Source organism: Canis lupus, chromosome 33 (genome assembly GCF_048164855.1).
Source record: "Canis lupus baileyi chromosome 33, mCanLup2.hap1, whole genome shotgun sequence".
NCBI classification, from domain to species: domain Eukaryota; kingdom Metazoa; phylum Chordata; class Mammalia; order Carnivora; family Canidae; genus Canis; species Canis lupus.
In genome coordinates, this window is record NC_132870.1 from 32,308,693 (window position 1) to 32,327,070 (window position 18,378).

Below are 18,378 nucleotides of genomic sequence, written 5' to 3' on the forward strand. Positions count from 1 at the left end.
CAGAAAGTGTGAGCATAGCTAGACTGTCAGGTGCCGAGGGCCAACATAAGGTTATGGTCATAGATTTAAAGTGTCATGGTTAAAATAAATAAATAAATAAATAAATAAATAAATAAATAAATAAATAAATAAATAAAAATAAAGTGTCATGGTTGTGTGTTTTTCTCCAGCCACATTCAATTGCTTGAGTAGAAGCTCGGGTTGGGCAGAGAAGTAGGTATAATTTGGGGATTGTAAGTGGCAATAAATAACATTCATCTCCACCTCCTGTGTTCAAAACCAACTGAAAGATAGATGCAAAAGAGCAACCTTCATTATTCTAAAATGGATAGGAGAATGTAGCTTTAGGTATTCAGACAAGTGGGTTGGTAAATTCTCTATCCCAGACTTATCTTATGGCTAGTGGGCTCCTTCTCTTGTCAGAACAGGGAGGTAATTTTTAAAAGATGGGAATGGAGGGTCTGAGGCAGGTGGGCCACTCTCATTAGATAATTCATTCCATCTTTAGCAAGAAGGAGGAAATGAGGGATGGGGAAAGGCTGACAGGCTAGTTCGGGGGTTTGCAGCTGTACCTGCACTTTGGAATCACCTTGGGGATATTAAAAGAAATCCATGGGTAGGTACACTTCCAGAGAGTCTGATTTAACTGGTCTGGTGTGCCATCTGGACATCTGAACTTTTTATTTTATTTTATTTTATTTATTTATTTATTTATTTATTTATTTATTTATTTATTTATTTATTAAATTTTACTTATTTATTCATGAGAGACACAAAGAGAGACAGAGGCATAGGCAGAGGGAGAAGCAGGCTCCCCACAGGAAGCCCAATGTGGAGCTCCATCCCAAGACCCTGGGTTCACGACCTGAGCTGAAGGCAGAAGCTCAACCACTGAGCCACTCAGGTGCCCCTCATCTGAACTTTTTAAAGTCCCCCGAGGTGATTTTAATATGAGGCCGGCATTTTCCCCTAACAATAAATATGATTGGAGTTCTGACAAACTCCGGAAGCAGAAAGTGACAAAGGAATCAAGAATACTTTTTTAAAAAGTCACTATATTAATGCACCTTGGGAATTTTAAGAGTCAAGTGAGAACATGAGGGGATTGGTAGCACAGCAAGAAATAGGGTCAGTGAATTATGTCGTTGTCCCTAAAGAGTTGCAGAATTGTTGGAGTTGAGCTATTGAGAAAGGCAGCTAGAATACAAGATAAAGATCAGAGAATCAAGTAGTCAAGTTGAGGTTCAGACTGTGCCACCGATAAAATGGCAAGTTCTAGGGTATGAATGACCATGGTAGTCGTACATACCATAGTCTTAGGGACCAAGGCTGGGTGTAGAACAAAATCATTGGAGATTCAGGGACTGTAGCAAGAAAGACCAGTGTGCTGAGTGAATCATGGTTGTGGATGTTGAAATGACCAATGATGACTGGCTTCATGGTGGCCATAGCAACCTGGAAGAGACTAAGGCATGGAGGTCCCCGGCTCCCAGGGGCCATGAGATTCACTGTGATCCTGGGTAGGTTGTTCTCGGTTTTGAAACTCTCTTTTTCTTTTAAAAGACAGTCAATTACATCTACGGTAGATTTGACAGAGAGAGAATGAAAAGAGATGATTGAAATGTTATCTTTAGGTATATGGAGAAATATATAACTATTTTCCAAAAGGACTTGAATCTGCATGTCCCACAGGTAAAACAAAGGAAGGTTGATTAAATGTTAACGGGCCTTGGGCATAAACCTTAGGAAAGTTCAGGATTTTTTTTCCCTTCCTCCTTCCTCACGTTTCAGTGGGTGGACAAATACGGAGCACGACATGCTTGGTCTTCCACTGACCTTGCAAAATCCAGTTCGATGGCTTCTACTCTTACTCTTCTTCCATTGCTGATGTATAACTATGCAGGCATCATCACTTTTTATTTGTTTATTCTGCTAATTCCTCACCTCAGGACATCTTCCCTGCACTTTCCCCTGCCTTTTTCCAATCTCCCAATTTGCTATGCAGCAATAATTTCCCTTTACACTATTCCTGCCAATTGCAATGCCAGATGGCTTCAGTTCTGAGTCCTCTCACCCAGCCCCCCTAGAGAACAGCTGCCATTGTCATTGCTGCGAACACATCCCAGCTTTGAACCCATAGCTGGGATCCAAACTTGATGCTTGGCGTTGGGAGGGGCTAGCACTAATGCAAGGAACCATGAAAACGGCACACACTTTTCCTTGCTGCTGTTCAGCCAAAGCCCTTAGAAAAGGCTCTTTAGCATTTTTTCAATCATCTGTGTATTGAAATCTCATTGTGGAGTTTAATTCCTTTACCACCTGACTCAGCTTTCTAGCCATGAAGTTCCCTTTGTGCCATAAACTCAATTAGAACCCTGTCTTTCCATTCTGAAAACAGATGTGAAAAAACAACTGCTGAGTTGTTGCACACACATGCACAAGTACATTTGTAAGCCTGTCTCTAGAAATCCAGCACACTCTCTTATCTATATCTACATATTTGTATCCGAACATGATCAGTCAGCAAGAGAAACAATCTGGTGGCTTTGTGGACATGGACAATCTGACATCCCTTCCATCAGGCTGAAAGAAGACAAAGGGATAGAATTTCTGTTTTTTTTTTTTTCTTGAGTTATCCTACATTGATTCCAACACTAAAATTCTGTTACTGTGAGAGTGTCTAAAAAAGATCATATTTTTGAGTCCTCTGTGATGGCAGGTCAGTCATAGGCCTACAAACCCAAACAAAAGAATCCTGAATCAAATTCCATGTAGACCAATATGCATTTCAAAGGCACTGCCCATGTAGGCAGTGGGTGAGGGTTTTTGTGTTGTTTTCTTTTTCTTTCTTTTTTGGGAAGTGGGGGTGGGGGAGGGACTCTCTTTCATGTTAATCTAATTGTGCATAACCCAGGCACATTTGACCATGTAGGGAAACCTTCTCTTTTAGTGTCCTCCCCTGCCACACTCTCTGGCCTCCTTTCATTCCCCTCCCTCTGAAGTCACAGTGCTCCCCCGGCGTACATTTGGGGGAGATTCCCAGGATGGTGATGTATTCTGCATTGCTGCCGAGGAATTTACTATCCCCTTACTTGGCAGCAAATGAAAGTGGGTATTAATTTCTCAGAGTGCTGGTAGAAACGCGAGAGAGGGGCTACAAGAATGATACCCACCTAAATCTGTATGTAGTGCACAGCATGCTGCTGTTTCAAAAGAGGGAGAGGAAACACAATGGCAAGAAAGAAAAGATTCTCCTGAGTTGACTTCTCTGCATTTTGCATCGTTAGGTTTTGGAGAGAGATGCGAGAGGTTCGGCCCTGAACGGAGTTAAATTATGCAGCTGTGGGGATGCCAGGTCCTCCAGAATAGGATGCTTCGTTTAGATTTTTCACAATGCTATTGAAGTGCTTATTTTCCTCCTGAAGAGACACAAACAGATGCAAACTTCTGTAAACACTTTAGAAATGAATTCAGTGAGTTTGGCCTCTCAGCAGTGCTCAATAGCTGACAGAAAAATGTCTAATTAGTGCAAGTGGAAATAATAGGGCCACTTGGATTCCTTCCATCCTCCTCCAAGTCTACTTTTCCAAGGAACTCAAAGGGCCTTTGTCTGGCAGGTCACCCTCTCTCAGGCTTTTGTGCTCCAATCTATTAAGAGTAGAAGGGGGAAAAATAGATTAGGCAATGTTCTCTGCTCAAATATATGGCGTGTTCATGCGGGATGCAGAATAGGGTGTTTGCAGCATCAGTTTACAGGTGCTTGGGGAGGGATTCCTCCATTGGCCACAGGCAAAAGCAACTCGCACGTGCTGAGAAGGCCCCCTTTCAGGAACCAGCTTTCCCTCACCAACTCCATAAAGCCTGCTCATTTTCCTTTCTCTTTCTCAGTTTCTAGTAACATCGCTCCTCAGAGTTGGTGAAGAGAAAAAAGAGATTAAAAGAAATTAGAGGCTTAGCCATTTTCTGAAATAAGCCTTATAGATGCTATATACATGATCTATTATTTCCTTTTTGCTCTATTGAAAATTCCACTGACATTGATTTCCAGAGCCTGTCTTTTCTTGTTATTTCGTCATGCAGGAGAGTAAGAATGCATAAACTGATTTTTTTCCTTATTTTTTCCCCACAGTGTTTCCTGTCATTTATTAAGCACCCACCATGTGCCAGGCTCTGTGTTGAGCACTTGACTCACATTTCCTCTAATCCTGAAATAGCACTGCAAATAAATATTATCCACATTTCACAGGTGAAGCCAATGAGACTCAGAGAATTTAAATAACTTGCCATGGCGAATAAATGGCAGCTAGGAGACAAACTCAGATATCTGTGGTTTCATTTCAGGCATTGTATATTTTTTAATCTCTAGAAGTTTGATTTGGATCATTTTTATATCCTCCCCTCCCATGTTTTTAATTCCACTTAATTTTTACTCTACCTTCTGGAACTGATGAAATAAATACAGGTATAAAATAACCATCATTTTGAGATCAGTTTCTATTGATTTATTTTTCTCTGCAATATGTGCTTTTTTTCATGCCTGGTAATTTTTGACTTGATGCCAGACATTGTAGATTTCACCACATAGGGTGATGGGCATTTTATGAGCCTATAAATATGCTTGAGCTTTGTTTTGGGACTCAATAAAGTTAGGAAATTGATCTTTTTCAAACTTGCTTCTAAACTTTTGGAGTGGGCCAAGAGCCATCTTATTCTGATTTGTTCTCACTATTGAAGTGATGCACTTCTGAATACTCTATCCAATGCCATGTGAACAACAAGATTTTCCTTTTCAGTTGGTGGGAAACACAAGGCCTACATGAAGCCTGGGGACTGTTTCCTCTAGTCCTTCAGGTGGTTCTTTCTCCAGCTTTGGGTAGTTTCTTTCCATGCATGAGCCCTCTTCATATTTCTGGACTTCTTGCTTTATGCAGCTCTCTCTGTGAACTCCCAGGCTCCTAGAAGCTCCAGTGTCTCAAGTCAGGAAGATCACCTCATAGTTTCCACTGGACTCGTAAAATGTCTTTACAACTTAGTATGAAGAATGTCCACTGGAATAATTTCCAGATAATCACCAAATCATCATTTGCTCTCAGGGTACCAACTTTTACTAGAGAATTTTAAAATACTGAAATTAAAGGCCATCTCCTATAAAGTTTTCTTTTCTTTCTTTTACTTAAAAGACACAATGAAAACACTCTTTTAAATTGGTACCTTTTTTTGTCCCTTTTAGAATTTGCTCCTCACAATAAATGATATGGTTTCCTTAGAAACTGTTTGGAGGCAGTGAGTGACAAGTTTAGCCCTTCCTCCAAAGACCAGCTTCCTCTGCCCAGATTAGGCACTGAGCAAAATCATCTCGATCAAACCATAGGGAGAAAACAGAAGAAAAACTGACCCTTAAGTCATTTGTGTTCCTCAAGTGTTGGCCAAGAATATGGAGAAATTGGAACTCCTTTCACTATTCGTGGGATTGTAAAATGGTGCAACCTCTAAGGAAGACAGTCTGGAACTTCCTCAAAAAATTAAAAATAGAATTATACTACGATTCATATATTCCACTCCTGGATATCTAGCCACAGTAAGAAGCAGAATTTAGAAGAGATATTTTCATGTGCATGTTCTTAGCAGCACTATTCACAATAGCCAACAGTTTGAAGCAACCCAAATGTCCATTAACAGACGAATGGATAAACAAAGTTTGGTATATACATACAATAGAATAATTCAGCCTTACAAAGGAAGGAAATTCTGTCACATGCTATAGATGGTTGAACCTTGAGAACATTATGCTAAATGAAGTAAGTCAGTCACAAAAAGACAAATACCATATGATTCCACTTATTTGAAGACCTAGAGTATTCAAAGTCATAGACATAGATGGGCAGCCCCGGTGGCACAGCGGTTTAGCACCGCCTGCAGCCCAGGGCGTGATCCTGGAGACCCTGGATCGAGTCCCATGTCAGGCTCTCTGTATGATGCCTGCTTCCTGCTTCTTCCTCTGCCTGTGTCTCTGCCTCTCTCTCTCTCTCTGTCCCTGTGAATAAATAAATAAAATCTTAAAAAAAATAAAAATAGGGATCCCTGGGTGGCACAGCGGTTTGGCGCCTGCCTTTGGCCCAGGGCACGATCCTGGAGACCCGGGATCGAATCCCACGTTGGGATCCCGGTGCATGGAGCCTGCTTCTCCCTCTGCCTATGTCTCTGCCTCTCTCTCTCTCTCACTGCGTGCCTATCATAAATTAAAAAAATAAATAAATAAATAAATTTTAAAAAAATAAATTAAAAAAACAAAGTCATAGACATAGAAAGTAATATGGTGACTACCAGCAGCTGGAATATAATGGGGAAAGGGAGTTATTGTTTGATCAGTATAGACTTCCATATTCACAAGATAGAAAAGTTCTAGAGATCTATTCCACAACAATATGCTTAACACTGCTGAACTGTACACTTAAAAATGGTAAAGATGGTAAATTTTATGTTATGTGTTATTTACCACAATAAGATTATTTTTTAAAGAAAGATATAGACTTGGGTTCCTGCCTGACCCTGACCCTTTGGACTTTGTAAATTTGGAAAGTTATTTAACCTCTCAACTTGTTTCCTTACCTTACTTAGATTTTATAGTTACTATAAATTTAAGTAGGATAATGTATGTGAATGTTTTTCATAAACCAGATGGTGCTACAATGATGGAAACCATTTTTATCAGAGAGGTAAAGATTGAGAATCACCTCTAGAAAATAGCTTGTCACTAAGCATTGCATCCCAAGTAGGTATACAATTATCCTAAAACTGAAGTGGGGCAGCTGTGAGAAGGGAGAGCAGAACTGACCATCAGGCATACACCAAAGTGCAACCTCCAAGAGAGGGAATTCACTATGGCTTGCTGAATCATGACCAGCGTGATAGCAATAGCATTACTCTTTCCAAGAAGTTTCAGGAAACCTAGCAGTGGAAGAGGCTGCCAGCCAGTTCTGCAGATAACAGCTGAGACTGCAAACTAAAGAATTGTGTCACAGGTACCTAGCATAGGAAGGACTCTTGACTAGAGACCAGCCTTAGTGAACAGAGCTGGGGCATACATAAAACCATAAATTTCCCTTTCCATTTGAATGTAGAGTTTATGAATGTCAGTTGGCTGACTTGTTCATGTTTTAAAATTTGACAATTCTCAATAGAAGCTTTGAACATTTCAGTTTTAGTTTTTTTTGGGGGGGTTGTTAGAAACAGAGGTTCACTCGAGCAAATTCACAAAATGAGGTGTACATTTTTACAAAAACATAACGGAAAAATAAAGGAGGCCTGTAACTCTAAGAATAGCAGTCATGAAAAAGTACATTTGGATTCAGAGCTGTCATTTGTCCATCTTCAGTCAGCTGTTGCCCATAAATGTAACTTAGCTACATTCTGTTTTCTGCTTCTTTCTAACCTGACTACCATTCTTTCTATGTTCCTTAGTTCAGATTTGAAAGTTCATTTTTTCAAGCCAGGCCACAGTCATGGGGCCAGGGATAAGATGAGTATCTTAGGTTAGCTTTGACTGGTGGGCATTGGAAATGGGGTCAAGGTTGAGTAGCAAAATGCATGCCAATTTCAAAGGCAGGAACTGTGAGCAGAGCAGTTTTCCTTAGAAAGGATTATGGTATATTAGGCAATGATTAACGTTGGAACCTTTAAAAGATCCAGGAATCTTTCATGCCTGGATTCTGAGCAGACTGAGAAATAAAACAAGAGTTAGGCAAATGAGAGGTTAAACATTACCTTTATTTCTGATAAAGGCTAAACTGAGAGATGTAGCTTCATATTAAAACACAGGAGGTCTGCTAGCTGAACCCCAGAATTATGTAGACAATCCTCATTCAGTCACACAGATTACTAGGGCAAGCAGCACACCACATATAGGGTGGCTTTCTAGGTAAGACTCATGATACATAAGAGCAGAGTATCCTGCTTCCCTTAGACAGCTGTTCCCACGGGGGAAAAAAAGAAGAGCGAAGTCAAGCATGCCCAGTTTCTTCTTCCCAAATTTCCCAATCATATTAGTCAGTCATTCCACCTTCCCTGGGGCAGAGTGGGTAAAGGACTAGAGAGGCCAGGAGTGCTTCAATAAGTAAGCTTCCTTCACAAGGAAGGTAACACCAAGGGGAAGGGAGATATCCTACCCCCACCCCCTATAATTGGCATCTCTATCACAATGAGAACAGTGATCGGTTTGAACAAAAGAATAAATACAAGTGCAAATTATCACTTTCTAGACTTAATAAACACAGTGATAGTTTAAAAGACTTAATGAGTTAAGAATGCATCAGTATGAAAATAGGGAGGTTATTGTGCTGGTTGTTGGTAGGCATTACCTGATTGATGAATACCTATAAATATAAATGTTATGTTCTACATGCAGTGCTATAGATCAGCACACCAAAACGTATATATCAAAAGTCAAATCACGTGAATAAGCACCATTGATAGAACTCTAGAATGGACCAGATATAAAAGTTTAGGCCTGTTTTACTTAGAGATACATACACAAGTATCAAATTAAAACTCTAAAAGAACAGTTCTAGGCAGAAATTGAAAAGCAGAGGTTACTCCCTCGCAATTTTAATGCATCTTCTCTTAGTTTCAATTTGTTAAAGTAAGTTATGCTCAGACCAGCAAATGTAACAACACTGATTACATATTTGGTATTTATTTACTGGTATCACTGCAAGTATCAGATAATTGATATCCAACTCCTGTTTTCCTAAAATAAAGTCGGTACAACATGGGACTTGAACATGTGAGACTGGGACCTAAACATCCTGTGTTCAAATTTCCCCAACTAGTCACAGGTCATGTGACCTTGGGCATGTTACTTAACCTCTATGAGTCTCAGGGTTCCCATCTGTAAAATGGGGGTATTGATTGAATCTACCCATTGGGATTGTTGGAAAGAGTAAGTGAATTAGTACACGGAAAGCACTTAGCACTGTGCCCCACATCTCGTTTTACCCAGTATTAGTACTTAGGACTATGTGGGCATTGTGTGTAATAACATTGCACTGGGAAAATAAACAGTGCTTTCTTGGACTTCCTATGTGAGCTAACATGCTCAGAAAACACTGCTTGATTTAGTTTAGCAAATGAAGAAAGGACTACTGAGTGGGAAACTCACTGATGCTGTTGGCTACATGACTTTGCAGGTCTTTAGTATAACACCTTGGAGACCAAAAGATGATGTGTTTCCATAGAAGTTTGCCTCATTTATCTCTACTTCTCACTCTTTGTTACCCCTTCAGTTCATGCCTGTTTCCTTCTTTTTCTTGTTTCGTTCATTTAACTAAATATAAGATAAACCAAATTTAAAACGTTACCTAATATCCTACATTTCTTCTTAGTTAAAATGTAGGCAATACGTGAAGCCTATAAATGTCATGAACTGATGTGGAACGCTCTTCTAAATTGTTAAGATGACTGAAAGAACCAACCAGCATAACATATCTGGTGTAATCTCATGTAATAAGAGAGAAAAAGAGGGAGAGGAGACAGGGGAAAGAGTAAGGCAAGACAAGGAATCAATGTCTAAATATACCTAAAAGAGTATGAGTTTCTAGAAGGATCGCTCTGAAACCATTATGAGCTTGAATGAGAATGAGATTGGGGGAGGGGGAGGAAACATCAGGCAAAGAGTAGGGAAACTAAGGTGCGCTTCTCATTTTTACCTTGTGTGGTCCAAATTTTCTAGTAACGGGAAATATGCATTTATCACTTGCATAATTCTAGAAATGTGGTGGGGAAAATGAAAGAAAGGTTCTCTCTCACAAGTGAATTGGATTTTTCCTCATCCATTTTTTCTTTCGGTTCAGCCGCCCATACATAGATTTTTCTTGCCCTAGGTCTAGGTTTTGTTGTTCTTGTTTGGATTAAAAAATAAGATAAAAACCGGGCAGCCCGGGTGGCTCGGCGGTTTAGCGCCACCTTCGGCCCAGGGCGCGACCCTGGAGACCCGGGATCGAGTCCCACGTCGGGCTCCCGGTGCATGGAGCCTGCTTCTCCCCCTGCCTGTCTCTCTCTCTCTCTCTCGAATAAATAAATAAAATCTTAAGGGAAAAAAAAGAAAAAAAAGATAAAACCCGCCTAGAAGGCTAAGCTTGGCGCCTTCCCTGCTTCCCGGCTGCTGCTCCAGGCGTCCCTGAAAGCCTCCATCCTCGCCGGCGACTGCGCGACGGCGGCGGCCATTGTGTTCCTGAGCGACCGCTTCCTGTACGGGCTCGACGTCTCGGGCGGGCTCCTGCGGGTCGCCCAGGCGCTGCACCGGCTGCGGCCCGCGACGCCCATGGCCCCGCAGCTGGTCATTCGCCAAGCGCGGATCTGCGTCAACTCAGGTAGGCGCCCTCCCGCCGGCCCCTCCCCGCCGGCCCCTCCCCGCCGGGCGCCGTCGGGCCGGCGGCTCGCCTTCCCTCCGCCCGCCCCCCGGGGCTGCCTGACTTCCGCGCGAGGCCGGCGGGCGCCCGAGGCCTGCGGGGCCATCTTTTCAAGCTGCGGGCTCTCCCCGCCCCCGGCCCTCAGAGGTGCCCTTGCACCCGCCTCCTGCCAGCACAAAGGCCCTGGCATAAAGGGTTTCAGAGCCAAAAGCGGTAGAGAAAATTGTGAAAGGGTGTGGAAAATACTAATTGGAGCTTTTGTCTTCTAACAAATCTGTCCTGCTGCTTTCAAACAGGGGTATCTGAATTGCTATACTTCTGACCAAGAGCCTTTAAAAAGCAGATTAAAATTCTACTATTTTCTCTTAGTTCTCCTGTCTCCTTTCTGTAGGGCCACTTGACTATGCTCACAATAGAGCTGACAAATCCACTGAAGTAATTTGAGGGTTTTTTTCCATCACTGGGAACACCGGTACAGTACCTGATTAGGCCTTAAAGTATCTTTTTTTTTTCCTTCTGTCATTTTGAATGAAATGAAAAATGAGGCTGACATTCTAACTTAGGATGTAATGTGGAGGGGCGTTGGAGGGAGAAAAAGGCCTGCTAATGTATTACAGTGAAGTGTCCTTCTATAGAATTTTTGAATTCTTTAAATTACTGATAACCTCGAGGTTTAGAAATGTGTAGCCTGCTATTCTCATTTCTAAGAGTGAAAGAATAAAGGACAAAAGTAGAAGGCAGATTTGCCTTTCCCAGGAACAGGACTGGCTCATTCTTTAAATGGATTTTAGCTATTGTTATTGTTTTAGTAAGTCTGGCCCTTCAAAGGGTTAAAATATCTTTACTTCATTTCCTTTGAAAAGGAACTGTACAGACATACTAAATGGGACAATTGTTAGATGCAGAGAGCCGCAGAGATAAAAAAAGACATGAGAGAAATGGGCTTGTGAAAGTTAACTTTTCAAAAGCCCAACTTCATTCACTTTCAAGTTCTTGCAGCTGTGCATAAATTGTGTCCGTGTTTATTGCTTTTCTAGAGTAACTGCAGGGACGGAGTTGAACTTAGGAAAACTTCTCACTTACAATATCCCTAATTTGGGACATTTTACAATGTTTGGGGTTTATATTGTCTGGGGTATGAGTGAAACCGAACTTTGTGTTCCTTCGGATGGCATCAGATGGCAATGATGTGTGTGCATGGCATTCTGTGGGGAGAACAGAATGATGAGGGCTGGGTGTGCCCAGGCAGAGTTCTAACATTGGTTTCTCCTCAGGTAGAACTTGGAACAGGGATGCCTGGGTGGCTCAGTGGTTGGGCATCAGCCTTCAGCCCAGGGTGTGATCCTGGAGACCCAGCATCGAGTCCCACATCGGGCTCCCTGCATAGAGCCTGCTTCTCCCTCTGCTTCTGCCTGTGTCTCTCTCTCTCTGTGTCTCTCATGAATAAATAAATTAAATCTTTAAAATCCCTATCAAAATACCATGGACTTTCTTCAGAGAGTTGGAACAAATTATCTTAAGATTTCTGTGGAATCAGAAAAGACCCCGAATAGCCAGGGGAATATTAAAAAAGAAAACCATAGCTGGGGGCATCATAATGCCAGATTTCAGGTTGTACTACAAAGCTGTGGTCAAGACAGTGCAGTACTGGCACAAAAACAGACACATAGATCAATGGAACAGAATAGAGAATCCAGAAGTGGACCCTCAACTTTATGGTCAGCTAATATTCAACAAAGGAGGAAAGACTATCCACTGGAAAAAGGACAATCTCTTCAATAAATGGTGCTGGGAAAATTGGACATCCACATGCAGAAGAATGAAACTGGACCATTCTCTTGCACCATACACAAAGATAAACTCAAAATGGATGAAAGATCTAAATGTGAGACAAGATTCCATCAAAATCCTAGAGGAGAACACAGGCAACACCCTTTTTGAACTTGGCCACAGCAACTTCTTGCAAGATACATCCATGAAGGCAAGGGAAACAAAAGCAAAAATGAACTATTGGGACTTCATCAAGATAAGAAGCTTTTGCACAGCAAAAGAAACAGTCAACAAAACTAAAAGACAACCCACAGAATGGGAGAAGATATTTTCAAATTACGTATCAGATAAAGGACTAGTATCCAAGATCTATAAAGAACTTATTAAACTCAATAATAAACAAACAATCCAATCATGAAATGGGCAAAAGACATGAACAGAAATCTCACAGAGGAAGACATAGACATGGCCAACAAGCACATGAGAAAATGCTCCATATCACTTGCCATCAGGGAAATACAATCAAAACCACAATGAGATACCACCTCATACCAGTAAGAATGGGGAAAATTAACAAGGCAGGAAACAACAAATGTTGGAGAGGATGTGAAGAAAGGGGAACCCTCTTGCACTGTTGGTGGGAATGTGAACCACATGTGCAGCCACTCTGGAAAACTGTGTGGAGGTTTCTCAAAGAGTTAAAATAGATCTGCCCTACGACCCAGCAATTGCACTGTTGATACCGATAGATATCAACCCCAAAGATACCGATGCAGTGAAACGCCGGGACACCTGCACCCTGATGTTTATAGCAGCAATGTCCACAATAGCCAAACTGTGGAAGGAGCCTCGGTGTCCATCGAAAGATGAATGGATAAAGAAGATATGGTCTATGTATACAATGGAATATTACTCAGCCATTAGAAATGACAAATACCCACCATTTGCTTCAAGGTGGATGGAACTGGAGGGTATTACGCTGAGTGAAATAAGTCAGTTGGAGAAGGACAAACATTATATGGTCTCATTCATTTGGGGAATATAAATAATAGCGAAAGGGAATAAAGGGGAAAGGAGAGAAAATGAGTGGGAAATATTAGAAACGGAGACAGAACATGAGAGACTCCTAACTCTGGGAAATGAACAAGGGGTGGTAGAAAGGGAGGTGGGCAGGGGGTGGGGGTGACTGGGTGATGGGCACTGAGGGGGATACTTGATGGGATGAGCACTGGGTGTTATGCTATATGTTGGCAATTTGAACTCCAATAAAATATAACTGTAAAAAAAGGGAAAAAAGTAAAATCTTTTAAAAAAAGAACTTGGAACAGTTATTGTGTCCTATTTTATGATATATGGATTTGCTATAGTATGACATGGAAATTGAGGTCAAGTGGTAAACAGGCATGTTGATAGCTTTGCTTTACACAGTCAAACTGATCTTTTCACTTGTTTGTTTTGTTGTTTCTCTCATGCTTCTAACCATGATAACAAGTGAGCCTAGATATCATCATGAGCAGTACGCTCCTCTGCTGATACACATCCTATGTCTAAGATAAAATCCTAGATCTTACTCCCAACAGTTGGATTATCTTTTCCTCAAAAATACTATCAGAAGAACCACAAGAAAATGAATACAAGCCCTCAGAGTTAAATGATTTTTGTGAACTTCTGCCCCTAAACAACTCTTATTTTTTTAAGATTAATTTATTTTAGAAAGAGAATGGGAGTGCATGAGTAGGAAGGGCAGAGAGAAGGTGGCAGAGAAACACAAGCAGACTCCATGCTGAGCTCAGAGCTCCACGCAGGCTCAATCTCATAACTCTGAGATCACTACCTGAGCCAAAATCAAGTCAGGGGCTCAACCAACTGTGTCACTCAGGCACTCCCCTGCAAACAACTCTTAAGCTTCCCCATACTCTGGATGTCTCAGAGAGAGAGGGACTTAGAGTGGGCGTGGTGTCCTAGTAAAGAAGATACCATGAAAAGGGGTCTCCATTCTCAGCAGTTGGGACTCCTGGAATGGAGAAATGAGAGGATTGATTTTATAAGGAATATGAAAGAGGTTATATATTTTCTTAAAAAGTTTGCTCAAGTTTGGGTCCCCAGGTATCTCCAGGTAGCTGGAGAAGCCACCTATGTTGTAGGAGGAAGGCACAGGAGAAGCCAGTGGTTAGAAGCATGATCATCAGGTCATGATACTGGGATCCTGGGATCAAGCTCCCTGCTCAGTGGGGAGTCTGCTTCTCCCTCTCCAGCTGCCTCTCCCCACCCTTGCTTATGCTTTCTCACATGTGGATTTGCTTTCTCAAATAAATAGATAAAATCTTTTAAAATAAATAAATAATTTTTTAGACTATCCAAAAAGTCTAAATACGTGCCCATCTGTTAAAAGTGAATGGTAACAACCTTCCAATAAAGATAAATTTCCTGGGCCAGTTTCTCAGGTGTTCCAACCTCCTAACTGACCTATCTGAAATTCATTCCTGCTGCAGGCCTAACAGCAAAAGAAAGTGATGGAACTGGACATTATATTTAAGGAAAATACTGAGAATGAAACATGTAGAGTTAGATAGATGAAGATATGAAAGATCAATTTTTAAAACTTGGAGAATAGAATGAAAAAAACACAGAAGCATAATAGGACTTCTGAGAGGACTTGAATTGGAGACAAACATGTCTTTGTGTTGAAAAGGGGGACCCAACCTTGAGCAAACTTTTTTAGAAAACCACCTAGACGTACTGTGGTGAAACTACAGAAAATCAAACAATGAGAAAATCTTAAAGGAAACAGAGAAAAGATAGGTTTTATATATATGGGAACCATAGTTAGGCTGACAAAAAGCATCATCTTATCAGGAACAACAGAGTCCAGAAAGCAATAGAATCTACCAAAAAAAAATTGAGAGGAAATAATTTCCAACCTAGAATATATACTCAGCAAAGTCATCATTCACGAGTGAGGACAAAATAGACATTTTCAGATAAAGACTAAAAATATTTGTTACCCTCAAGACATCTCTCTTTCTCTCTCTCTCTCTCTCACACACACACACACACACACACACATTAAAGAATGTATTTTGTGAATTGTGAAGGAGGAAATTGAATCCATAAAAATGGAGTAGGAGATTCCAAAAGCAATGGTAGGTAAAGAATTGGTAAATGCACAGGTCAAACTAATTAAGATCAAAAATAAAAGGAAATTATATAGTAGTATCACATAGTTTATCAGATGCAAATATCTTACAATATTACCAAATTGACAAACATTGGATTCAATTAATAATAATACATTGCAGTCAAGGAAGGCTTGTTCCACATATATAAGGATGGTTAAATATTTAAAAGTTGATTCATTCAGGAGTGCCTGGCTGGCTCAGTTGGTAGAGCATGTGACTTGATCTCAGAGTCATGAGTTCATGCCCCTTGTGTGTGGAGCTTACTAAATAATAATAATAATAATAATAATAATAATAATAAAATAACTGATTCATTCAATTCACCTTGTGGACGGAATAAACAAGAAAACTATGTGTTCACCTAAATTGATGTGAGAAGTGTTTTATAAAATTTTCAGCCCATTTAAGTTAAAAATACAAACTAGGGATCCCTGGGTGGCGCAGCGGTTTAGCGCCTGCCTTTGGCCCAGGGCGCGATCCTGGAGACCCGGGATCGAATCCCACGTCGGGCTCCCGGTGCATGGAGCCTGCTTCTCCCTCTGCCTATGTCTCTGCCTCTCTCTCTCTCTGTGTGTGACTATCATAAATAAATAAAAATTTAAAAAATAAATAAATAAAAATACAAACTAGAGTTAGAGATGTAATTAATCAGGTTCCAGTCAGAAGCCAAAAACAACACAGTAATTTGAACAAGGAAAGTTTAATATGAAGAGTTGTTAACTCGGGGATCCCTGGGTGGCGCAGCGGTTTGGCGCCTGCCTTTGGCCTAGGGCGCGATCCTGGAGACCCAGGATCGATTCCCACGTCGGGCTCCCGGTGCATGGAGCCTGCTTCTCTCTGCCTGTGTCTCTGCCTCTCTTTCTCTCTCTGTGACTATCATAAATAAATAAAAATTAAAAAAAAAAAGAGTTGTTAACTATATCAGGGGGTTAATGAGGGATTACTAGTAAGTAGTAAAAAGAACTATAAGGAATACAGGATAAGCAGTTATAAGGAATAGCCACTATCCCTTGTACTGAGATAGAGCATGCAAGAAAAAGTTCACAACCCTACAGCCAGGCACATCAGGAGTATGATCCAGACCTTGTTGGAAAAGGCACAGCCATAACTTACTGGATGGCAGAGAAGTCAAGGAGGTTCCATGCCAGCAAAACTCACTGGAAATCCACCTTTTTGGGTGCCGGGGGACCCTGTTGACAAAAAGATGCCTTGGAACTCACCACAAAGCTGCCTTTATGGAATGGCAGGAGGAAACATTCATGGGGAAATCCCTCACTGGCAGCACTGTACTGTGAATCACCTGAGAGGATGCTGTGGGAAGCTGCTGGCCGGGGGTGCTGCTGACCTCTGCACACTGAAGAGCCAAGTGCTGGAGAAGCCACCTATGTTGTAGGAGGAAGGCACAGGAGAAGCCAGGAATGCTGCAGGAGGCGGGCATTTGAGAAGCTATATGCACTGCAGGAGCCTGGCAGGAATTCCACACTAAATCAGAAAGAGAAGCAGCCTCCCCTTGCAGTGTCTCTCCACACCCTCCAATGACGAAGCTGGTAAAGGAGAATTATTTACAAGATCTATTCCCATTATTGCAAAGCAGGCAATGAAGGGTGAATTTGGAACTAAACAGCAATAATCTGATAGCTGCATAAGAAGAAACTTTTTTTTAAGATTGTATTTATTTATATTTAACAGAGAGAAAGAGAGAGAAAACACAAGCAAGGGGAGTGGCAGAGGAAAAGGAAGAAGCAGACTCCCCATTGAGCAGGGAGCCTGACATAGAGCTCCATCCCAGGACCCTGGGATCATGACCTGAGCCAAAGGCAGATGCTTAACCCGACTGAGCCACCCAGGAGCCCCAAGAGGGAACTTCCTAACCTGATAAAAGGAAGCAACTGAAAACCTTGGCAAAACTACTGATAAAAAATTAGAAATATTCCCCTTAAAATCAAGTAAAGAATAAAATGTTACTTATGATCACTTCTATGTGATACTGACCTGAAGTCCTCCCAATGCAATGAAAAAAGAAAAAGAAATAAGAGATATAAAGATTAGAAATGCGTAAACACAACTATCAGGATCTGTAGACAGTATGATTGCTCACATAGAAAACTTCAAGAAATACACTGATTATTAGAATTAAGGCATTCAGCAAGTTTGGTGATTACAAATCAATATATGTTTAAAATAGCCATGCTGGGGCAGCCCCAGTGGCTCAGCGGTTTAGCGCCACCTTCAGCCTAGGGCATGATCCTGGAGACCTGGGATCAAGTCCCACGTCGGGCTCCCTGCATGGAGCCTGCTTCTCCCTCTGCCTGTGTCTCTGTGTGTCTCTCATGAATAAATAAATAAAATTTATTTAAAAAATAATAAAAAAATAAATAAAATAGCCATCCTTAGCAGCAAAACCTAATTAGAAGGGCACCTGGTGGCTTAGTTGGTTAAGCGTCCAACTCTTGATTTTGGCTCTGGTTATGATCTCAGGGTCCTGGAATCAAGCCCCACATAGGACTCCCCACGCAGTGGGGAGTCCGCTAGAGATTTTCTCTCTCTCTCTCTCTCTCTCTCTCTGCCTCTATACTTTCCTCTGTTCGTGTGCTCTGTCTAAAATACATACATACATACATACATACATACATACATACATACATACCTAAGTAGAAAATATAACTTTTAAGAAGAAAGATACCTTTGGTAAAATTCATTTACACAGGTATTTCATGCTGTCTTTCTAAACACATTCTTTCCTTCTTTCCTTCCTTCCTTCCCCTTTCATAGTCTCATTCATTGAAAGAAGACGTAACGTTTTACAAGGGTTTGCTTTACTTCTTAAGCCTTATTCTATATGAATGCATGTATATGTGTGTGTATATGTGTATAGATCTAATTGCCATTTCAGATATAGTACAACTTTCCACCTTACCAATTCCTGGAAATGTTATCTTTTCTGTTCACTTTTGTGTATAATGTAGTTATTGATTTTAAATTTTATTTTTTTAAAGATGTATTTATTTTAGAGAGAGAGTACA

The 18,378-nt window shown here is 41.0% G+C and overlaps 1 protein-coding gene across 16 annotated transcripts in view; it reads left to right on the forward strand.

Moving 5' to 3' along the window:
* ALPK1 (alpha kinase 1) overlaps positions 1 to 18,378 on the forward strand; it is a 134,659-nt gene that overhangs the window by 95,101 nt on the left and 21,180 nt on the right. For 15 of the 16 annotated variants that reach the window (XM_072810406.1, XM_072810405.1, XM_072810408.1 and 12 more), the window contains one exon: positions 10,169 to 10,367. The exons of the other annotated variant lie outside the window; for it this stretch is intronic. In XM_072810406.1, the coding sequence (XP_072666507.1) occupies positions 10,169 to 10,367 (199 nt within the window). The remainder of the gene's footprint in view (positions 1 to 10,168; positions 10,368 to 18,378) is intronic. 16 annotated transcript variants of the gene reach the window in all.